Source organism: Pezoporus flaviventris, unplaced genomic scaffold (assembly GCF_033815535.1).
Source record: "Pezoporus flaviventris isolate CSIRO_AGI_PZ_B2104156 unplaced genomic scaffold, CSIRO_AGI_Pfla_v1 ptg000154l, whole genome shotgun sequence".
NCBI lineage: Eukaryota > Metazoa > Chordata > Aves > Psittaciformes > Psittacidae > Pezoporus > Pezoporus flaviventris.
The window spans coordinates 367,874-391,012 of record NW_026892702.1 but is presented as its reverse complement, the minus strand read 5'-3'; the positions used below and the strand labels follow the sequence as shown (position 1 = coordinate 391,012).

The following is a 23,139-nucleotide window of genomic DNA, read 5'->3' as shown; positions in this document are numbered from 1 at the left end:
GAGATCAGCTGTCCAGAGGGTGGGGGTTCTGTTTACTCACGCTGCAACATGCCTGATCCGCAAAGCAAGGACTTGTGTTGGTAGGAAATGTCAGTCACTCGTGTGGCGTCACCTTCCTGCCCTTCTGCTGATGGAGTCTCACACAGTGTAAGTAGAGGGAGTCATCCGGGGTTTAAATCAAAGTGTGACAGATGCTGCAAGTCCTCCCGTTAGAATCTATCAGCAATTGCTCTGTCCTATTGTAAGTCTCACTCTGCTGCTGCTGAAGCCATCTTGCAGGAGCGGCTCAAGGCAGCGTTCAGGAACAGTCCTGCCATGGAAGACTGATGTAGGGCCTTAAACACAGGCAGCTCTGCCTGTCTCCTGGTGGAATTTCTTACACCTGACAGAGCACGGTTTGCTGTCTCTCTGTTTTCAGGGTGCTGGAGCTTTTTTAAGGATTAATTTCTTTCCTGTTCCACCTGCATGTTTGAGTCTTGTACCTCCTTCATGTTCCCTCAGGTTGTCCTGCCTCATATATTTGATCCCACCTGCTGCTATTTGCAGTGCTTTACAGAAGAAAATTTCTACCCACATGGGTGCAGTGGGTTCTGGAATCAGCCCAGTAGACTGTGCAGCAGGACAAACCTGTAGTGGGGGGGTGACTGGACTGTTACAGTAGTGATAGGCCAAGGGGAATGGCTTTAACCTGCCAGAGGGGAGACTGAGATGAGCTCTTAGGCAGAAGCTCTTCCCTGGGAGGGTGCTGAGGCGCTGGCACAGGGTGCCCACAGAAGCTGTGGCTGCCCCATCCCTGGCAGTGTTCAAGGCCAGGTTGGACACAGGGGCTTGGAGCAAGCTGCTCCAGTGGAAGGTGTCCCTGCCCGTGGCAGGGGCTGGAGCTGGAGGAGCTTTAAGGTCCCTTCCAACCCAAAGAGTCTGGAATTTTATGACTTCAACTTTCTGCACCCAGAGCAGAGCTGCTTCAGCGCTCGCATCATCTTTTTGGCCTCCTCTGGCCTCGCTCCAGCAGCTCCACGTTCTCAGAGGGGGCCGCAAGGCTTCAGGGAAGACCTCCCGCGGCTGCAGCGGGACACCAGGCAGCAGAGAGCAGAGCACGCCGGGGTCCTCAAAGGGGCCCGGGTAGGTGGGAGCTGCTCGGCGGGGCGGGGCCGTGGCGGGGCGGTCCCGCCGCTCTCCCTGTGCTCGCTCGATCCGGCGGGTAGGGAGCGGTTGCATGGAGCCGCCCGAGGAGGTGCGGGACCGGCTGGCGCGGTGCGGGCAGAGCCACCTGCTGCGGTTCTGGGCCGAGCTGTCCCCGGCGCAGCGCGGCGCACTGCTGGCCGCTTTGCCGCCGGGGCTGGGAGAGCACTGCCGGATGGCGGCGGCGGCCGGGGCCCGCCAGCGGGGCCCACCGGAGTGCCTGGACGGCCGGATGGAGCCGCTCCCTGCCCGGCTGCTGGGCAGCGCCCGTCGCAGCGGCCCCGCCGTGCTGGAGCGCTGGGAAGCGGAAGGTGAGCGGGGCCGTGGTCCCGGAGAGGGGCCTAAGTTTGGCCCTGGCCCCGGGGCCTTGGAGCGTCTCCCCGGTCCAAACCCGTCAGCCGGAGCCGGGGCGGAGGGCACAGGGCATCTGTGCCAGCGCCGCTCCGAAGGGTGCCCCAGGGCGGCACGTCCGCCATGCGGTGCCAGAATACCGAGTTTTGCCCTAAAATCCTAGGAGAGCGCGGCCTGGCCCCGCGGGAACGTGCGGGGCCGGGGGCTCCGTGCGAGTGCGTCCGGCAGAGCCTGGCGCGGGCGCAGACGGGGGCCTCAGCACCACGCGGTGCTGGGACCGGGGTCAGGCGGGGAGGGCGAGTGGGACAGAGAGTGACAGTGGGGCGGGCGGTGGGGGGGAGATCTGGGCTTATGGCAGTGCCACCGGGCCCCAGGCAACGGCAGCCGCATCCCGGTGCACGGCAGGGGCTGAGGAGGCTCTAGGGCTGTGACATTGAATTTCCGCTGTTAGCTGTTAAATATAGAGCCTGAGGCTGGAGAGCACGTGGTTGGCAGGACCGGGGATAACGCCGTGCCCCGCGGGTGGATGTAATCATAGAATAAATCCTGGAATAGTTTGGATTGAAGGGACCTCAGAGCTCCTCCAGCTCCAACCCCTGCCACGAGCAGGGACACCTTCCACTAGAGCAGCTTGCTCCAAGCCCCTGTGTCCAACCTGGCCTTGAACACTGCCAGGGATGGGGCAGCCACAGCTTCTCTGGGCACCCTGTGCCAGCGCCTCAGCACCCTCCCAGGGAAGAGCTTCTGCCTAAGAGCTCATCTCAGTCTCCCCTCGGGCAGGTTAAAGCCATTCCCCTTGGCCTGGCCCTACAGGCCCTTGTCCCAAGCCCCTCTCCAGGTTTCCTGCAGCCCCTTCAGGCACTGGAGCTGCTCTCAGGTCTCCCCTTCAGGAGCCTTCTCTTCTCCAGGCTGCCCCAGCCCAGCTCTCTCAGCCTGGCTCCAGAGCAGAGCTGCTCCAGCCCTCAAAGCATCTCCGTGGCCTCCTTTGGACACCAACAGCTCCACTTCCCTTTTGTGTTAGGGGCCCCAGGGCTTAAGAGGTGAAGTCCCTGCACTGGACACTGTTGCTGCTGGAATAGGGGGCTACACACTATCTTTCAGACCACTGATGGATGCAGAGGCAGTTCTCATGTAAGTGTGGAGCCCTGTCCAGACTCTGCCATGTGTGATGCAGAAGGGGGATGGAATGTGGGAGCAGAGTAGATTGGTGGTGTAGAAGAAGCCTGGAAAGCCCAGCATCCAGTTTTTTTTGGAGCCTGGTATATGCTGGTGGCTTTCCCTGGTCACCCTGTAGGCATATGAAAGATGGGCTTGATGTGAGCTGTGCTCTTCCCCTCCACAGGGAAGGGACCACATGTTTTACATGGATATCCTGTATGTACTCTGTTTTATTTGTTTACAAAGGTTCAGATGTGTCTTCCCTCCTTCTTTGGGAAATAGAACAGTACTATTAAAAAAGGAAGCCTGAAGAAAACAGCTGTGGTCAGAGAGACAGTTGCTGAATTGTGGCAAGCATTTGCACAGCCTTCACCTAAAACTTCCAGCGAAGATGTGGGGTTGTGTGGGCAGCGGAGTAAAAATTTCCAAGCAAAAGCAGAAACAGAAGTGGCAGGGTAATGGGGAGCTTCTCTGCTACATCAGACTCCACTGATGGGGCTCAGCAGTGATGGACAGAGTTAGAGGAAACCCAAGGGCCGCATTGTGGTTGGTCCCACCAGGGATCCACCAGCCATGCTTACATCTGCAGCCCAGCTGAGGAGGGTGTCAGCGCCCAGCCGATAACACAGCAGACGCTCAGATGTAACCAGTGGGGTTTGGCAGGGAACCTGCTGGGATGGTGCCTGTAGCCTCTTGCTTGAGGGTATTGCGGTGAGGAGGAAGAGGACCCCTGAATCCCAGAGGCACAGGGGTCTAGGTCAGGGCTGCACAGTTAACAGTTTTAACAAACTGGTTCCTTGATCTTCTAGCCTGCTGAGCCAATGAGGAACTGGCGTGTCTGCCCTGTGCCTGTCTGCAGCAGGAAAAGGAAAGCTCTCCCTGGAGCCTCTTCTTCTCCAGGCTGACCCAGCCCAGATCTCTCAGCCTGGCTCCATAGCAGAGCTGTTCCAGCCCTCAGCGCAGCATCTCCGTGGCCTCCTCTGGACTTGCTGCAACAGCCCCACATTCCTTTTATGTTGGGGGTCCCAGAGCTGGATGCAGAACTGCAGCACTGCAATGCTTGCAAGAGTCCAGAAGGTCTGGTGTGTTTGGGATGTTTGGCCATGTGTACAAGTCAGCTTGCCCTGGCCCTGAGGCCTGGTGGCCCTGAGCCACACCAGCCCTGCAGGCAGTATGTCTTAATCTCTCCCAGGAGGGAACATGCTGTCCTTCTCTTTCCTTTTGGTGTGTTTTTATGATCCAGTTTAATGCTGGTGATGGGATTCAGACCTTGGTTTTATTTCCCAGAGGAGGGCACTTGGGAGTGAGACTTTGTGCCATGTGTCCCTGTGAACATGGCCCCATCCCGGAGTGTCCATGTGCCCTGGCATAGCATTTCCTAGTGGAGCTGGCATCAGTGGCACAGGCTTTGTGGGGATTGGGGGTCCCTGTGGGGATGCAGGCCCCTAAAGGCTCTTTTTTTTTTGTGGTGTGGAGCTGGATGGGAGCAGGGTGAGCAGCCCTGACCCACTGCTTGACACAGCCCCCGGTGTGAGGTCAGGGTAACCCCTGAACTGAGCTTATCTGAGCTCTGTCCACGGGTGTCCACATTCCCAGCAGTTCTCACCTGCAGTGTGTTCCCTGCAAAGACTAAACAGCTGAAGGGGTGTCTCCTCCTTTCCCATTCTCTCTTTTTGTGATAAAAAGTGGTGGTTAAAAGGACCAGGCTACCCAAAATTTAGTCACAGAATCATATAATCAGCTGGATTGGAAAATACATTTAAGCTCATCCAGTCCAACCATTCCCAGCTCTGCCAAGGCCACTACTTTCTGTGGAGATGTCGTATCGGCCAACCTGCAATCCTCTGGGACCTGCCCACTACACTGACCTAGGACTGTGGATAGATGATGGAGAGTGGCTTAGCGAGTTCCTCTGCCAGCTCCTTCAGCACTCTTGGATGGAACCCACCTGGCCCCATAGACTTGTGTATACCTGAGTGGAGGAGGAGGTCTCTAGCCATTTCTTCCTGGATTATGGGGACTTCAATTAGCTCCCCATTTCTGCCATCCAGCTCAGAGAACCAAGTACCCTGGCGATAGCGTGACTCTTAAAGGCTGAGGCAAAGGTAGCATTCAGCAACTCAGCCTTTCCGTCGTCCTCAGTCCCTAGGTTTCTCCTAGTATCCAGCAGAGGATGGAGGTTCTCCTTGGCCCTCCTTTTATTCTAATACATATGTAAAAGTATTTTTTTATTATCTTTTATGGCAACGGTCAGTTTTATATCTGTCTGTGCCTTTGCCTTTCTACCTTTTTCTCTACAGAACCTAACAACATCCTGTACTTTTCATGGGGTAACTGTCCCTTCTTCTACAGGTGATAAACTTTCTTTTCTTGAGTTCCAGCACTCCCTCCCTGTTCTGCCAGGCTGGTCTCTTCCCCACCGGTTTTGGTTTTGGCACATAGGGACTGCCTGATCCTGCGCCTTAAGGATTTAATTCTTGAAGTGTCCAGTCTTCTTGGACCCCTTTATCCTTCAGTAATGTTTTCCAAGGAATTCCGCCACCCAGCGTCCTAAGCAGGCCAAAGGCTGCTCTCTGGAAGTCTGAGGTGCAGGTTTTGCTGACCTTCTTCCTGATTTCTCCAAGGATTGAAAATTCAATCTTGGTTGCCCAAGACAGCCTCCAACCATCGCATCACCCACCAGTGCTCTGTTTGCCAACAGCAGATCTAGCCAGTTGTCTCCCCTAGTTGGCTTACTCAGCACCTGGGTTAGGGAGTTATCTTCCACACCCTCTGTGAACCTCCAGGAATGTTTCTTCTCTCCTGTGTGGTAATTCCAGCAGACAGCTGGTAGGTTGAAGTCCCCCGTGAGAACAAGGGCAAGTAATCATGAAACTTGGCCCAGTTTTTGGAGAACATTTCATCTGTAGCTTCATACTGGCTAGGTGGTCTATAGCTATTATAGACCTATACAGTTATATTATATAACCTATACAGTTATATAGATCTATAACATTCTACCAGGTTATCAGCTTAGTTGGCCTTCCCCTGATCTTCACCCCTAAACACACAGCCTTGTCACTCACAACACTGAATTGAAGGCACTCCCTGACATACAGTGCATCCCCACCACCTCTTTTTCCCTGCCTATCCCTTCTGAAGGGCCTGTAGCCATCCACTGCAGCACTCCGATCATGTGAGTTATTCCACCACGTTTCTGTGGTGACGATCTTGGGAACACCAGAGGTATTTTTTGATCGTTGAAAAAAATAGATGTCATTGTTCTTGTCTCTGAGACAATGAAACTCAGCGTGGTCAGATTTGTTCTCATACCTTAAACACAAACGTTAAGCAAACGCATTTTCCAGGCAGCCTCAGGGATGACAGTGTAAATCAAGCACAGACCTTTTATGTTCTGTAAATGTTTTATTAACGGAATCTAAGCCTTAGGCAAGGACTGCAGTGGAGCTCTGATTCTGTCAGAGGCTTGAGGAGCTGTTCTGGTTATCTGAATTAATGTTTTGGGGTTTTTTGCTTTATTCTTCTTTTGCTGACTGCTCCTATAACCAGGCTGATGCGCTTGTTCAGCAGGAGAATTCAGTCTGTTCTTCCTGCAAAATCTATTTTTGTTTTTTACTTTCTATGCAGAGTAAGGCTTAGTGCAGCACTGGGGGGTATCTCAACAGCCAAAACATCTTCCCTTTCTTGTTTGGTTGAGCTGTTGGTATTTCATGCACTGCAGAAAATAAGATGGATTGGTTTTGAAGAGGGATAAATATTTCCATTTACTGCAGGATTGATGTGCAGCAAGATGTGTCAGTATGAACTTTAGATGTGAACGTTAGTAGTTTTACAGTTGGGAAGTCAGAGCAGACCTACTTACTCAGGTTTGGGGGGATATTATCTTCATGGTGGCCTAAAATCAGGAAGAACTTGCCAGTAGTTGTAGGGTTGCACCAGAAATACTGGGAATATCATAAATTATGGGAAGGAGAGTCCCTTTGCTGGGGCTGGCATCTCCCAGGAATATGGCCCTGTCAATCGGCTGGATTTTGGGAAGAGAAAAAGAGAATGACGCAGTTCATGCTATCAGTGGTGCTGCTTCGGACTTGGGTTAATTCTTCTTAGGTTGAGATTTTGGTCCCTGCAGTAAGAAGCTCCTCTGGGAGGTGAGTGTGAGATGCCAAATCACCCTTGGGCAGATTCCATCCTCTCGTCACTGTGTGGAAAACTTCTGAGAACGGACATTGTGAGCTTCCTAACTGGAATGTGGTTGGGAATCGCTGGATAGTGACTCACTCAGTGTTGTCCTTGGCTGTGGGCATGACAGCAAGTACACTCTTGCCAGTGCTCATAGCTAAGGGCTTTTCTTTGCTCAGACGCTGCTATTTATCTTGCTTTATGAGAGGCTTATCGTCACTGAGAAGAGGCCAAGATCAAGCTTCCTCAGGGATAGGTTTGTCAACAGAGTGGCACTGCCTTGTGGAGTGGTGAACCAGCTCCCCATGCTGTTTGAGCTCAGCAGGACCATGGCAGTTGTTACTCCTTTTCCTAGGAAGGGAATGGTCAGGATCTGTGTAACCACATCCTTGCTTGTGGTAACACTGCTTCAGCTATAGCTGCAACTGTCTTCTCCCTGCCTTGTCCCAGGACAGGCACAGCTACCATAACAGTGCCCTGAGAGTTTGGCTATGGTTTCTAACCACAGTGACTTTCCTCTCCCATTGGTAATTTTGTTATCACTGCTGACCCCCCACTGGCCTGTACTTCCTTCCTGCTCCACGCCACTGCTGTTGCTTCAAGGCACGGGCACAAGCCGAGGTGATGCCCTGGCAGGGATGTGGACTCAAGGGCCAGCTGGGAGCTGAGCATCCCTGGCTGGTCTGATGCTGAGCTGGCTGCTCCTTTGATGAATCTGTGTCTGCATGGGGAGGAGAAAGGACGCGAGGGAGAATGGGCTGGTCGGAAGGAAGGTTTTACCCAAGTTTGTGTGCTCCAGGGCTGCACCGTGCTGGGCTTGTGTCCTGCACGAGTTGGCTGCCTCTGTGCTAGGTTGTACTGGGGGGACAGTCACCATCCTTGATCCTGTGGCCTTTTGCCAGGATCCTTCCCTTCTCCCAGCATCATGCTGTGTCCTGGCAAACAGCCTGCTGAGCACACAATGGCAAACCATGTGCTGGGGACTGGTGCAGGTAGTAGTGGTGTACTACCACCTTAGCCCCCTGCTATGTGTTTTAAGCCTTTGTGACAGGAAGTTCAATAAAGATGCAAAGGAGCTGTTAATTCCTTGTGGTTTGTTGCATAAAATTAGGCTTATTTTATTTGCTTTGCTGTACAGCTCACCAGTGCCATTGTCTGTGCCTTGTAAATCTCAAGTTAAAACCTATTCAAGCTTCACCCCCTACCCAAGGCCCTCCTGAAACATAGAAACCTCAAGACTTCCACCTTCCTACAGGTTTCCCTCTAGAGAGCTCTTCCGATCCCACTTGGAGGGTGGAATGCAGATCTCTAGAGGTGAACAAGCACTTACGGGGTCCTGTGAAGTCAAAGCTTGCTCTGCAGCAAAGAGCTGTCAGAACCCTCTTCAGTGTGCCCAAGCTGTCATCTCCAGCCTCTTCAGAAGAGGTTTGTTTAGACAGAAACATGGTGTTGCTCTTGTGGTGGGACTGTGACTTGTAAGCATGGAGAGGTCATTAGTGTTCGTGCAGTGTCATGGATGGCTTATGTCTGATTTTATTGTTGAAAGTTAGATTTTGAACAGAGTTAAAGCCCAGCCGGGTTGTTAGAACAACAGTTGATATTTTCCCTCTATTGCTCATTTAAACAGTCAGTTATTTAAAGATGAGCTTAAAACCAATCCTGTTTTTCTGAAATTCAGTATCTTCAGTCCAAGTCAGGATTTTTCTAGTCCCCGGTGTGTTAAAGCTGGGTGTTAGTCCTCTCCTCAGAGGATGGGGGGAAGTACTGGCTGGCTGGGGCTGTAGAGAGCAGTGGCAGGCTCAGTGATGTGTGCTGGACTTGTGTTAGGGTGCGGAAGGCTCTGATAGCTCCTGTACAGCAACAGATTGGGACTTTTAATCGAGGCAGTCCCAGAGCTCACTTCATTCCTTGAGGAACACGGAGTGTTCCCTAAGGAAAAATCTTTCTCATGGTTGTCAGTCATTACTGACTGCTAGCTTGAGAGAAGGCAAGGAACAAAAACTGGATGAGCTGTGGGTTTATTATGTGCTCTGGTCCTTCCCTAAGTTCTGGACTTTCCTGTTTTGTTGGGAGAAGTGATACTGTCTTTTCATTAGATCATGGGAGTTGTGGCTTCTGCAGGCTTGGCTATATTACTGGTCCTGACTGCAGTTGTACAGGAACTGAAGCATAAGTACAGAGATTTGATCAAGGTAGATTCCAGAAATGCCTGTGCTTTACTGAAGATGAGACTTTGCTTCTTTGGGACGTAGAAATGTTGGTGATCAGGGACTTCTGGAGGTCACTAGTCCGGCCTCTATTTGGAACAGGACCATATCCAGCCCTAAGTCAGGTCAGCTATGGCTTTATCAAGCATCACCTTCCTAGTAAAGAGTTTTTATCCCAGTTTCTAGTTTGAACCTCCTGAGCTGTAGCTCGTGGCTGTTTGCAGTTGTTACACAATTTGCTGCTTTAGGTGAGGAAATTGCTGCATCAGAGAGGTGAAATGAATGTTTTCATCGCGTGCAGTATCCTGTTTCTCTCTGAACCACCAGCAGTGGGCATTGGACTGGCAGCTTCTGGCTGCTGCCTGATCTCTGCAGAAAGGTTCAGAAGACCGTGGGGTGTTGATTGCTTTTGTGATTCTTATGTTCCCTTGGGCTTCTTTCTCCTGTTCAGGCTTGCATCAGATCTCGCAGAACAAGGTGGCAGTGCTGCTCCTGGCTGGAGGTCAAGGAACTCGCCTGGGAGTGAGCTATCCCAAGGGCATGTACAACGTGGGATTGCCCAGTGGCAAGACCTTGTATCAGATCCAAGCAGAAAGAATCCATAAAGTGGAACAGCTTGCTGGCCAGAGACACCACTGCAAGTGTGCCATACCCTGGTAGGTGACCTGGAACCAGAGACCTACTCTGCAGGCATCTGTATTGCAGTCCTGCCTGTGTGGTTTTCTAGAAGCATTTTCCTGGGGGTTGGAGAGAGGCTTATCAAGGGAGAGCCTTTAGTTGGCAAGATTTGTGATGCCAGGAGCTGGAGGAGGGTGCACAAGGATGAGAAGTGGCAGGTCTGTGTCTGCAGATCTGAGGGTCCGAGCACTGTCCTTGGACCACTGACCACTACCCTCACTGCTGTATCATGTTGTCTTTTTAAGCACAGTCCCTGACAACACTCTGCAGAGCACTTTTCAGGGCCTGTTCTGGATGCCTCCCAGCAGTTGTCATCCACTTGTGCTGTGCCTTCTCAGGTTACTGCATGGAGGGAGAGATTACCTGGAGTTCACCTTCTAAGACCTTCTTGCCTGCACTTTCTGCAACAGCAAAAAAGTAGTAAATACTTGTCATGCTCCATTTCCAGGCTGCCTCCTGCTGTTGTTGTTTACAGCTGGCTGTCATCTGTCTCTTCTGGCAGCTTTCAAAAACCTTCAAAAGGCTTCAAAAGAGACTAGCTCTGTGTATGTTGCAAAATATGAATTCCCTATAGGATGTGGTGGGTGAGAGAGAGGAAGGTGCTGCAGCAGACTTCTGGGAATGTTCTCTGCAGAGTGGTCTTTGTTAGGTTCTGGAGAGATACCCTTGTGATCTGAGCTGCAAATGCACCCTCCCTGGTGCTGGTGGAACCCAGGATGGATTATTTGCAAGATGCAACATCTGCTGATGTTTACAGTTCCTCTCTCTGGGCTGAGGAGGCAGCTGGCTACAACAGCACACCAGAGCCTAGTCTATGCTGTGCTGCAAAGATGTACATTGGGGGGTGTGTGAGGTCCAGGCTCTTTCCTGTGCAAGGGACTGATTCCCCTGGCATGCTCGCAGAGGACGCTGTATACCTCTGCCAATAGTTGAAGTGCTTGACAGGTAGATGATGAAGATGGCTCTTAGCTACTGTTGAAAAAGGAAGATAGTGGAGCGAAAAACAGCAGCAACATGGAGTTGGAAGGAAACGAGGAAATAAAGCAAGCTACGAGAAAAACAGTTCCTGCAGCCAGTATTTGAAAATGCTGCTGTTGGCCTTGGCACAGAAGAGGCACTGGCAGGCTGAGCTGCTGAGGACTTGCAGCTCATTCTGAGCGCCTCATGCTGTTCAATGCTTCTTTAGGCACTTTACATCATCTGTAATCTGGGGTGAACGAGGCTGTTGTACTGTCCTTTGCCTTGTTTTCTAGCTCATCCAGATGTCATTCACATGTAGAGAACATTCTGTCCTGGTTGGAGCTAAGTCTGTGGGTAGAATCATGCACAAGACCCTGTGCAACGTCCCTGTGGGATGAGTTCTGGAGCAGAGCTCTGCTGCTCAGTTGTCTATCGCAGGTCACTGTAGTGTCTCTCATTTAGCACTCTTGGGTTTCCTCCTTTTTCTGTTCCATTTGTAGTTTTGTCTTTTGCTTATGCTTTTCTTGCTCATTACTCAGCACCCATTTCTACCCAGGTACATCATGACAAGCGAGTTCACACTGGGGCCGACAGAGGAATTCTTTGTAGAACACAACTACTTCAATCTGGATAGATCCAACGTGATCATGTTTGAACAGAGGATGTTGCCCGCTGTCACCTTTGATGGGAAGGCCATCTTGGAAGAGAAAGGGAAAATTGCCATGGCTCCAGGTACCCCACTGTTTCCTCTTACATGGTACAGTAATGTAATATGTGTTGATAATTGCTACCAGCCATCATGTTGATAATTGCTACCAGCCTTGGCACATGGAGCAGTCTTTGGAGGTCATAGAATCATAGAATCACAGAATGGTTCGGGTTGGAAGGGACCTTAAAGCTTGTCCAGTTCCAACTTGTTCCATGGGCAGGGACACCTTCCACCAGAGCAGCTTGCTCAAATCTCTCTCCAGCTGGGTCAGTGTTAGTGCTTCTGATGAGCGTGGGAGGGTTCAGTTCAGTGTTTCAGGCTGGCGATCAAAAGTGCAGCAATCTCTGTTCTGGTCTTCCCAGAGATTCACCCACAGCAGGTTTTTTTGGAAGTCTGGCAGCTTTGGCAGGATGAGGAGTGGTGCAGCTACAAGTCAAGAGCAAGTTGCAACCAGCGTGAGGTCCCTGAGGTGCTGCCTCCCAGCGGTGAAGCTGCCAGGAGCCAGGCTCCTGTTCAAGGCTGATAGCTGGAAACGGGTAAAAAAGATTAACTCGCCAAAACAATTGCAAGTGTCTCACTTCTTAGTAAAGTTCTCCTCTTAACCTGGACATGGTAAGAGACTCAGTGAAGACAGCCTGGCTGTGGCCATGTTGCAGTGATGCAGTTTTGTGGCTGCAAAGTGGTTTTCTAGAGCTGACAGGAGTGTCAAAGGAAGAACTTCGAAAGGGTGATCTCTGAGGAGCAAATGTGCAGGTATCTTGTGCATCTGCAGTTCAAGCCCTTTAAAAAGGCATTGGGAAGTTGTGGGGGAAAGATAAAAAGAGAATAAGATTTATTCTTGTCTTTTTCTCCAAGCTGAGTTTTTAATATGATTAAAAATATAGTATGATATGTACTTGAAGATAATGAATGTAACAGGCTTTTCCCACCCTCCATATAATGTTTTGCCTTTTAGTGTTTTCTCTCTGAGGATCTTATAAGGCTTCATAAAGTGTCATAAGGCTTCTCTGTGAAGCTGGTCCCCATGGTCCTACTGCCAGTGAGGGAGCTGAGGTGTGCAGGGGAGATTTCCCTGAACTGGGGATAAAACCTGGTAGCACTGACTCTTGGCCAGAGAGCATTCCCTGCTCTGCTGTTAAATAGCTCTTTTAGCTCCAAAACCCTTACAAAGGCACTAATTAACCAGGTCTTTCTCTTTTCTCTTGTGTTATAGATGGCAATGGTGGCTTATACCGTGCTTTGGTGGATAATAAGATTTTGGATGACATGAAGCAGCGTGGAATCCAGTACGTCCATGTATACTGTGTGGACAATATCCTCGTGAAAATGGCAGATCCAGTCTTCATAGGCTTCTGTGTTTCCAAAGGGGCAGATTGCGGTGCAAAGGTGAAGCGGTGCTAACACTGGGACATTGTCCCATGGGGAATTAAGGTCTGACTGTGCCTGGAAGCTGCTGGCTGGGTGTGCTTAGGTGAGCTGAGGTGTTCACACCTCTAACAGCAGCTTGCTCCAAGCTGTTAGAGGAGCTGCTCGCTGCCTGCATTGCATTCAGAATCCCTACCTTTTGGTGTCCTCTGCTCTTCCCAGAGTACAGTGGGAAATAAACTTCCAGCAGAGCAGGGTCTGTAACTGCACAGGGAATTACAAACTGGAATTGCTTCCTGCTTATGCCCTGCCCTTTCTGCAAAGGCTCTTGTCCTATCTAGAAGCTGTATTGTACTGTGTTGTGGTTTATAGATACACCTTTAAGACTAATGAAAGCATTCCTTATGCGCTGCTGTGGAAGATGGGGAAAGCCAAACCAGCCTGAGTTTTGTCACCCTAAAGCAGCAGGTGCCTGAGGAAAGATACATACTACTTTAATCATTAACACTGAAGGCTAATAGCCACAGACATTTTCCATTTAATTCCAGGTCCCAGTCTTTGATAAGAAAAGTGTCCCACAGTATCTTGATTTCTTTTAATTGGGTTGTCTTCTGAGCAGTACTGGGCTTTATGGCCAGTTGTTGGGCAAAATGTGGCTCCAGGCTACTCTGGACACCAGCACTGTCATGCCCCTGTTCCTGAGGTGCCAGAGCATCAGTGGAAAACAGTCCTATAGGATTGTTGTTTGGAGTTGGAATAGTGCTGGGATTTTCTTCCTCCTTGTCATAGCCCTCTGTCTTATGGCTACAGGTGGTGGAGAAGGCCTACCCCACAGAGCCTGTTGGGGTGGTGTGCTGTGTGGATGGGGTCTACCAAGTGGTGGAGTACAGTGAGATCAGCCTGGAGACCGCGCAGCAGCAGAGTCCCAATGGGGGACTGATGTACAATACTGGCAATATCTGTAACCACTTCTTCACGGTTGAGTTCCTGGAAACAGTGGCCCAGTAAGTTCCAACAGACCTGCTAGGCAGCTATGCAGCCCAGAAGTGCCTCCAAGGGTGTTCTCATTTCCCACTCTAACTTTCATTATGGGTGCCTCCTGCTCTGCTCTTCACCTCCTCTCTTCTCCAAACGGTTCAAAACAGCTATATCCCCTTTCTGACAGCCCCAGCGTGCTCTTCAGGCCTTACCCAGTGAAGAAGTGGCATGCTTTTCTGTAGCTAAATCAACAGAGATATACCAGTGCATGACCTTCCTGGGCCTGCAAGGTTGAGCAGCCATGTAGGCTGCAGCATGGTCAGTGATGAAGCCTCACACTGAGGATTTTCAGTGACAATGTCACTCATACCCTCCCTTGGGATAACAAGAGGTTGGAGGAGAGGGTGAAGCTGGGGGAGGACTGTGCTCCTTGGTGTTGGGAGATGGAGATGTGATGCTGGGCATTCAGTGAGCAGCTGTACGACCTTCCTGAAGAGCTTGATCCACCCTTGTATGTGGGATCTGCTGTACTCTGTTGTCATTCTGGTTAGGTAACAATTTCAGCTCCACGCTAGGTCCTCCCTCTCCTCTTGCTTTACCTTGGTACAGGGAGTCCTGGTGGCTGGGCTGCTCTGCTCAGTGTTTCCTGGATGTGGTTTGGATCAGTTTGGAGAGAGCAACACCCACAGCAGCTGAAAGATGACTCGGAGCTGTAATAAGGCATCTCCTTCCCAGAAGTGTACTACTTTTTCCTAAGTGGGCACGAAGTAAATGAACTTGTTCCTTCTCCTTTTGCAGGAAATATGAGCCGCAGCTGAAGCATCATGTTGCCATAAAGAAAGTGCCCTACATTGATGAGGAGGGAAATCTGGTAAAACCACTAAAACCGAATGGGATAAAGCTGGAGAAGTTTGTATTTGATGTGTTCCAGTTCTCTAAGTTAGTGGCAGACATGATTTAATTTTTCTTCTCTCTCCTCAGTGTTTGTTTGAATGACTGTAGGTTGTAATGGGCCTTGCCAGGGAGCGTATGCTTGTGGGTGGCTCCTTAGAAAGGCTGTTGGATCTGCATGAAGCTCCAGCACCACAGTCATGCTACTGGCTCCAAGAGGGGCCATGTTCATTCCACTGGGGATGTGGAGGCCAGTCTAGCCTCTGCCAGCCCTGGTAAAGAAAGAATAAAAAGGAAATTGAGCACAAAGCCAACGTTTAGTACAAGCCCATGCTGAGACTGCAGAAATTGGGTCTTTTAGGATTCTGGCTTCCATGGCAACTGCAGCTGTGGTTATGGGTTAGGTGCTCACACCCTTAGTGCTCAGAAAGAAAACAGGTCGTTTAAGCGCTGTGGGGCCAAGTTACTGTTGCTGTGAAATTGTCAGTGTTGACTTGCCAAGCACTGAGAGTGCTCTGCCCTGGTGTTGGTGCAGTCAGGGGTACTTTTTGTTTAAACAATGTGGGATTTTAATAATTTAGGAATTTAGCATAAGTGTTCTTACAAAAACTGTTTTCAGAAGTCTGGAATTCAGCAGTAAGGATTCTGTTGTAGTTTTAAATAAATGGTAGAAAAAGACCTCATGCAAACTGAATTACCTTTCTTTGGGGACAGTATTTTTCTCTTCAGATGATTTACTTTAGGATAGAAAGCTCAAGGGTTGAATCAGTCTCTGCTTCCTGACGTGTTCAATGAAGTGTCACGCACCAAAGCCAAAACCAGTGTGATGGAAGCAGTGGCAAGTCCTGAGCATTGAAAGGACTTACTTGTAATCAGCGATTCCTTGTGCTTTTTTCATAATACTGCAAAACCAGCTTGGCAGCTGCTTTCACACATGAAATGCACATGGATGCTGCCACGGGATTGCTTTAATTTGCATTCCCATTTCTGGGAAATGGCTGCACTTAACATTCAATGTGAATCCTCTCATATTGCTCATTCATCCCTGGGAACGGGTGTCCTGAGTTGATCCTTGCCTACAGATCACAAGTGCAGTGGTGATTTCTTGCAGCAGGGGTGCGGTGCTCTGAAGTGTCCAGGGCTGTGTCTGTGCATCAGGCATCGTTTCTCTCTCCATCTTCTTGTGCTCTTGGCTGAGAATTTTTGTCCATGAGCCTCCCAGAGCCTGGAGAGCTTTCTGGGGGATCTCTGCAGAACTGTTGTTTTTCTTCTTACCTGTGCGTAGCTGTTGTGAGGCTGCTCTTATGTTCCCAGACACTGAGCTGCTTCTTGTGTTTTGCCATCATACAACCCTGGTGCTTCTTTGCTGTTCAGATGGGAGGTGGGCTTTTCTCAGCTTGACTGTCCCAGGCTGGATACATTGCTGCTTCCTAAAATGTGTATGAGCCTTTCCCCGTGAAAGTTGTTGCATCAGCAGGGCTGATGGCTAGCTTGCTTTTTCATTATCATTGTTTTCTCCCTTTGTTGGTAGGAATTTTGTGGCATTTGAAGTTTTGAGAGAAGAAGAGTTCTCACCGCTAAAAAACGCAGACACAGCTGACAAAGACACTCCCACCACTGCACGGCAAGCCCTCCTGGCCCAGCATTACCTCTGGGCTCTCAAGGCTGGGGCCAGATTTCTGGATGAAAATGGTTGCAGGATACCAGAGAAACTCAGGTAGGAACCTCTGTGATCTGTAGCTTCCCTACCTGTGGTTGCTCAGCCACGCCAGCTAGCTAATGGCATGTACTGTGCTCTACAAAGGCAGGCATAAGTTTGACTCCAGGGTGACTCAGCATGATTCTTGTTCAGCTGGTCATTTCTGAACATTCAGAGTAATGTCCATTACAGCTTCTGCTCCATTACTGATTGTGAGTGCTCCAGACAGTAATGCACAGTGCTCAGGGCTTTGTGTCTGGCAGAGATTCCTGCCTTTGGGGTCATGAGCTGGCTCCTCCTATAGCAGCTCCTTAGGCAGGGGCAGCCTTTTCCATCATTCTGGTTTAGCCAGGCCAGGAATTGTAATCTGTAGTCTTCACCAGCTTTTCTGAATATGGCCCAGGAAGATTTTCAGGAGGGCTTAAGGATCAGCTATTATAGCAATTACCAATTCTGATACTTCTTTCATCATTCTAAATGGGAGCTGCTTTTACTCTGTGGAGCTATTATTTCATCAGCTCATAGTTTAATAAACCCACAAGCTGTTTGTTTTACTTGAAAAGTACTCCAGTAAAAGCGATGTTCTTGTTTTGGTGAGAAATATTTGGGACCTGTTAATTCCCTTTTACTTTCACACTTTGTGTTTGGATAATGTCTGGTGCATGTGAATGTAACAAATGTCTTACCCTTCTGGATATCCTATTCTGGATGAGCTTTCTAAGAAGATGCACTGATTTCTAAGCATAGCAAGAAGTTAATCCTGTGTTCTCTTCTTTAGTCTCTCAGGAACTGAAGATGCTCCGGCTGTGTGTGAGATATCTCCATTAGTGTCTTACTTTGGAGAGGTGAGAATAACTGTCTATGGAGGTATTTTTAAGCATGCAGGTATGCATCTGATTTCATTCCAGACATGGGGGATTTCTTTAGCCTGGGCTTGCTGAGAAATGGTAAGATCAAGGGAACTAGGTTTTGGGCTTTGTGTTTGTCCTGGGTTCAGCACTTAAACTACAACAGTGTTACATTCCTGGTTCCATTGTGATTTACTCTTCAGCAGTTTGTTCATGCTCAGTTTTAGCCATCTGTAAAATGAGATTTGCAACAAGACTGCAAAATTTCATCCAGACTTACGAGTACTTTGAGATCTTCTGAATGAAAATCACAGACTATCCAAATTACAAAATTCATTGGGTCACTGTATTCAGTGTGTGCTGGTCTGTGTCTGTCTCTCACAGTGAGTGAGCACTGAGTGAGAAGTGTGATATGTGTATTTGATTTAGAGAAACCACATCTTAGATTTCTCAAGTTATCCCTCTGCAAATAACTGGGACTGGGAAAGCTGCTTCCATTTAGTAGCAAGAGGAGCTTCCCTGTGCTGGATAGACAGGTTGAGAAATAGTGAATTGCAGGAGGATATGTGGACGCTGTGAAGAAGGGCGTTCATAAAACTAAATCTTTCCTGGGTTTCTGTGTGCAGGTAGTGAACTTGTCGCAATTGATGCATTGTGAGAACAAAATGAAAACAAGGCAATTTAAATTGACTCTTCTTTGCTAATATTATTCTAATATGAGTTAAGGATACATCTTCCCCTGCCTGCCGCTCCCCAGGAAGCCTGTTTTTGAGATCCATTGTTTTAAGGCTTATTGGTGCCTCTCCTTTGTGAAACCCACGCATGGGGCTGAAACATTTTGCCTGTCAATGGGGAAACTGTTGCTGTTGTCTGTCCTGTCAGTGATCTTTTGACTTTGGCTAGTCAGTTTTTCTTTTAGGATATTACAGAGACTTAAAACTAGTGCAGATAACCAGTCTGATGCATTTACAACCTAACAGTACTGTTTTCACACGTTCTCAGGGTCTGGAAGCGTACGTGAAGAACAGAGACTTCCAATCTCCCTTTGTACTTGATGAAAACAAAGCAGAAATGCTAGGAAATTCTTGAAAAGGAGGGAGGCTTTTCTCTCAAATCAGATACTGCCTGTCAGGTCCATTGTAAGAACTAACATTACTAAAATATCAGCTATGAAGTGCATTATAAAAAACACTGCTTTGCAGTATCGATTGATGCCAAATCATTACAGCAATTGTGTCTGCACACACATGCGTGCTCACCAGTTCTGTCTGGTAACTTCGAAGGCTGTGCCTTTTACCTCAGTCTGTTTTGTAGACTTGGATATGAATGAAGATTATTAATACCTTCTGGGTACCAAACACATTTTGTATTTTTTATTTGCTGTGCGTACATATGTGTCAGAGACAGTCAGGGTCTAATAAGTCAGCTTTGCATTCAAGAAGATTAAATCACTTCAGTGCCTTGTTAGGGATTTTGTTTGTGCTGGTGAGGTTGGTGGTTTCTGATACTGTTTTTTTTCTTTAATTTGTGTGCGCATGTGAAGAATCAGTTTGAGGCCCCATACTGAAAAGTATGGAATGACTTTGTGTACTGGGGCCTTTCTTTCCAAAGATCCATCTTTCCTCTAAGGCTGTGCTGGTTAGAAGATCCAGTACAGCAATTGCATCCTCTAACCAGATCGCGCAGTCTGCAGTGGGTAGGGATGCTGCTGTGCGTAAGCGTTGCTTGAGGTTTGGACTCCAAAGCAGATCAAAGTAGTATGCATATCTAGATTTGCTGGTGCCATTCCAAAAAAAACATATGGAAATATGAAGCTTTGACTGATTGCTCTTTACAGCTGTAGGTTTTTTTATTGAAAAGAAGATTTTTTTTTTTTTTCCCCGGCAATCCTCTGTTCTTTCTGTCTATAACAGTTATTTTACTTTCCATTTTTCTATTTCATATGTTCCATATCCCTCAAAGGGACTCTTTTAAAGTACCTGAAAGTAGTAAGAGGCACAAATCCTGATGGTAAAATTTAATGCTCAGCCAAAGCAAACAAATGAAAAAGACTCAATCCCTGCATGACCACTGCACACAGTAAAACACCAGCTTCTCCTTCTACAGTTTCTGGACATCCTTTAGATGCCTTCCTTTTAAATACATTACTAACCATAACGCAGAGATAAGTGTCATCTAATTAAGGACACTAATAGTCAGAATGCATGTAGCATGTGAACTTGGCCCTGGCCAAGGGATCCCAGGGTGCCTGTGAACCACAAATGATTGCTCCTGTTCAGCCTTTGGCACTGCCCTGGCAAGCTCGTGCCAGGCAAGCACAGAACACACCAAAGTGGTTTCACCCTTTTGAGGATGCTTCAGGTGTACTGTTGGGTGGCCTTTGCTTGAAGAGCACTTTATACCCTAAATCAGGTTTAAAGGAAGGTGGGAAGGAAGATGCTTCATTTGGAATGTTGTTATTTCATGCATCTGCTTCTATTGAGGAATTGATGCTGTTTTATTAAGCATAAATCTTTTAAATAACTTACGTGGCTTTTAAAAAACTTACATGTGATTGCTGATGTGAAAGCTGTATTCAGAATGTTGGAGAAGTATAAAAATGGCTTTGAGAGTAAGTACAGTTTGTAATTAGGCTCATGTTGTCCAAAGAAAGCATCTAAATGTCAGTGGCAGTTTTCAGGTATAAGGTGTATATGCACTGAAGTAATGAGTCTTTTGCATGTGCAGACCAGCTCGTGACAGTTTTGATTACCTGTGTTTGCCGTGCATCTGTAATTCCCATTTTTAGTATAAATTAAGCATTTGCCTGTAATGCTCAATTCTGTATTTTTCTTCACAGTGTTTCTATGGATCATTCCATTCCTGTCAGTCAAGTTTTATATTTGTGCCCTGGTTTTGGCTGGGATAGAGTTAATTTTCTTCCTAGTAGACTCTATGCCAGCCGAAACCAGGACAATCTGCCAACAAATTGTGTTGCATCTTTTGAGTATTGCTTGTTGATTCAGGCACATGCTCCTTTTAAGGTGCACTGTGCTACAAAGAAAGCATATTTCTATTGCTCTTTATAAAGTGCTTTGAGACTTCAGTTCCTGTGGGCTTTAATCATGTGTACACTGACTGAGCTGTTGACTGCTTTTAGAGGTTGTTGTTGAGGGGAAGCCAAATTAGAATGCTGTATGCCTTGTCTGTTGGGGTGTTTTTCTATAACTCCTCACATTTTAAACTGGAACATAGAAAAAATTTTGAGAGAACTTAAAAAAAAAAAAAAAGAAAAATAGTATCTCTCCTGTATATAGCAAAATAATTCTAGTGTGCATTGTGAAATGAAAAAGTACCTGAAACAAAGGGAGGTCCCTTAGGACTCCAGCAACTTTTGGACACCTAAGATTTTTATAATAAAGTTGTTACTGTGATTTCTATGTGTCTGTCTGTGTTTCTTGTCCATAAGGAAAATACACTTGTTGTCTTTGTCCCTGTACATCATGGGTATTGTCAACACGGCTGCAGGACACTGCATGTCACTAATGGCCTGGCTAGAGTGCCCCTGCTGCAGAGGTACAGGGGGATGTGGAACTCAGCAGAGGGTAACTCCTGATGGGGTTTGACATTGTGGATGTCTTATTTTCATCAGGAAAGAGAAGATTCTTCTTGCCTGCATTCCTGTTTGTTTGGTGGGGTTTTTTTTCAAGCTTTTAACACAGAATACTGAGGGGAGGGAGTTTCATTGTGGGTGGTCTGTGCTTTTCCTTTCTTGAAAGTAGAATTGGGCGATCTGAATCTGAGTCAGGCTTTCACAGCTGCTCTATAGGTTATGAGCACTCACTGTAACACAGCTTTTGCTTGGATTCCCAGTGACTGCACTTTTAAAACTGGGCTTTATTTATAGAACAATCATTGGTGGAAGTTGGCATTTTTTCATGAATGACAGATCATCCTCTTTTGAGGGCTTAGTGCTGAACCCAGCAAAGGTCAGAAGTAGATATTCTATCTTCCTTACCTATTTTGCTCCATGTTTCTCTCTTGGCACACACGTGAAGGCTGCTGGGTTTTTAATATGTTTTTAAGCTATATGAACCAGTAGTTTCCTGTGATAGGAAAACAAATACTAAAAATAAATGCATGCTTCAGGCTTTTGTTAAATTGTTCCTCTACTTGTCTATGCAGAGTGTTCGCACCTGTCAGAATTGTTTGCTTGGGTGTTGGTTTGTTTTTTTTTTGATCAGAAAAAAAACCCAAATTTTCATTTTTCCTGGAAATCTGTTGTGGAGGTAGATTCCAAATTTAAAGGCGCAAATGATGCATGTTAATTAAATAGTTAGACACAGCTGAAGGTGAATGCAGTGACAGCACTTAAAGCCACTGCTTCAGTTCTTTACTTTTCCTGTTGGACTACAAACCCAATCTAGAAGTAATCATTATTACAAAACCAGTCAGGTTGAGGCTCTCAATGTGTACATCACTAAAGAGTGCTCCTCTCCGTTCCTCTACACCCACTGATAACATCCCTCCTCCTCTCTGGTGAAGATGCAGAGAACTATTTGCACAGGGATTGACAGCTGAGGGTCTCTGGGGAAGCAGGTGAGGGAAGGAGTTGCGTGGACAAGGGGACCCTACTGAGCACCAAAATTCAGTGCAGGATCTTAGGGAAGGGTTGTTTACACAACTGCTTAAGTTGATTTTCACCCGCTCATATGCATCCTTTCACAGATTTCAGCTGCCTGCTCTCAGGCCTGTGTTGTCTGCCCAGGACTCTGTGTGTGTGATGCAGGGGATGAGGGATGCCAGCTGTAAAGCATGTCTCTGGGGTTCTCACTGGTGAGTGATAATGACATTAGACAGCTCTTCTCTGTCTTTTCAGAATCAATAGTTGTTTAGGGTTTTCCTTTGCTGTGCTCACTTCCCTGGCAGGCTGGCAGGAGGAGCGATGCTGTGGAACGGAGCTGATCCTCTTTATCAGGGTGCAGTGTCTGGTGCTGTGGCCTTACTGGAGCACGGTTCCCCGAGGTGGGTGGGTGCTACCCCTTCCTGAGCATGACCAGTTAAGATGCTACTGGTGAGGGTCCAGCAGAGACCAACAAGGATAGTCAGGGGTTCTCATTGGGCTTTTCTCATCTCTCCGATGATAAGAGATTGTGGGAGCTGGGCCTGTTTAGCCTAGAGAAGATGCAGGCTGAGGGGAACCCATCAGTGCAGATCAATATCTCAAAGATGGGTGCCAGCAGGATGGTGCCACTCTTTCCAGTGGTGCCCAGTGACAGGATGAGGAGCAATGGCCATAAACTAACACACAACATGTGTCACCTCAACATGAGGAAGAACTCTCCTTTGAGGGTGGCAGAGCCCTGGCACAGGCTGCCCAGAGGGGTTTTGGAGTCTCTCTCTCTGGAGACATCCCAAACCCATCATGGACACGTTCCTGTGTGACCTGCCCTGGGTGGCCCTGCCCTGGCAGGAGGTTGCACTGGCTGATCTCCAGAGGTCCCTTCAACCCTAACGGTTCTGGGATTCTGTTATTTGAGTGTGAAGGCCCTTCTCTGGTCAAGTTGTTTTCCCTGAAGACCTTCCACATGCATATTTCCATTTATTTTTCTTTCATGCCAGTATTTCTGTGACTGGTCTCTACATTATAGTCTCACAACAGAGGAAAAGCGAGGGGCTCCCCGCCTCTCCTTACATCCCATTTCCTGCCCAGGCAGCTGAAGGCTCGCTGGGCAGGGCCCTCACAGTGAGACAAGTGAAGTGAGGGACAGCGAGCGGAAAGAGCAAGAGATGTTCAGCCCCAAGCAGCACCTGCCCTCCGCCCGAAAGCGGTGCCCGTGCCAGCGTACCCGGTGGCTCCGCTCGGAACTGCCACCAGCCCAACTCCCGCTTCCCCTTCCCCACGGCGGCCGCTGCCATAGGATCCCGGAAGTGCTCCCGGCCTAGAGCGGCGCC

The 23,139-nt window shown here is 48.3% G+C and overlaps 1 protein-coding gene across 4 annotated transcripts; it reads left to right on the top strand.

Moving 5' to 3' along the window:
* Window positions 1-1,165: 1,165 nt before the first annotated feature.
* UAP1L1 (UDP-N-acetylglucosamine pyrophosphorylase 1 like 1) lies at window positions 1,166-20,618 on the top strand. Of its 4 annotated transcripts, none has more exons than XM_061479655.1 (9): window positions 1,166-1,493; window positions 9,529-9,733; window positions 11,272-11,447; window positions 12,638-12,810; window positions 13,600-13,793; window positions 14,566-14,706; window positions 16,190-16,375; window positions 17,136-17,202; window positions 18,208-20,618. In XM_061479655.1, the coding sequence occupies exons 1-9, from the start codon at window positions 1,217-1,219 to the stop codon at window positions 18,292-18,294; spliced, it is 1,506 nt and encodes a 501-aa protein (XP_061335639.1). In that variant the 5' UTR covers window positions 1,166-1,216; the 3' UTR covers window positions 18,295-20,618. The 4 variants fall into 4 exon arrangements, with proteins under 4 accessions (XP_061335639.1, XP_061335638.1, XP_061335637.1 ...); XM_061479654.1 differs by having other exon boundaries at window positions 17,136-17,242; XM_061479653.1 differs by having other exon boundaries at window positions 17,136-20,618.
* Window positions 20,619-23,139: the final 2,521 nt, after the last annotated feature.

Excerpts from the sequence above, each read along its gene's own strand:
- UAP1L1 (XM_061479653.1), top strand. The coding sequence starts at position 1,217 with ATGGAGCCGCCCGAGGAGGTGCGGGACCGGCTGGCGCGGTGCGGGCAG. Across the intron at positions 11,448-12,637 it reads GAAAATTGCCATGGCTCCAG|ATGGCAATGGTGGCTTATAC; the intron begins GTACCCCACTGT and ends CTTGTGTTATAG. Across the intron at positions 14,707-16,189 it reads GATGTGTTCCAGTTCTCTAA|GAATTTTGTGGCATTTGAAG; the intron begins GTTAGTGGCAGA and ends CTTTGTTGGTAG.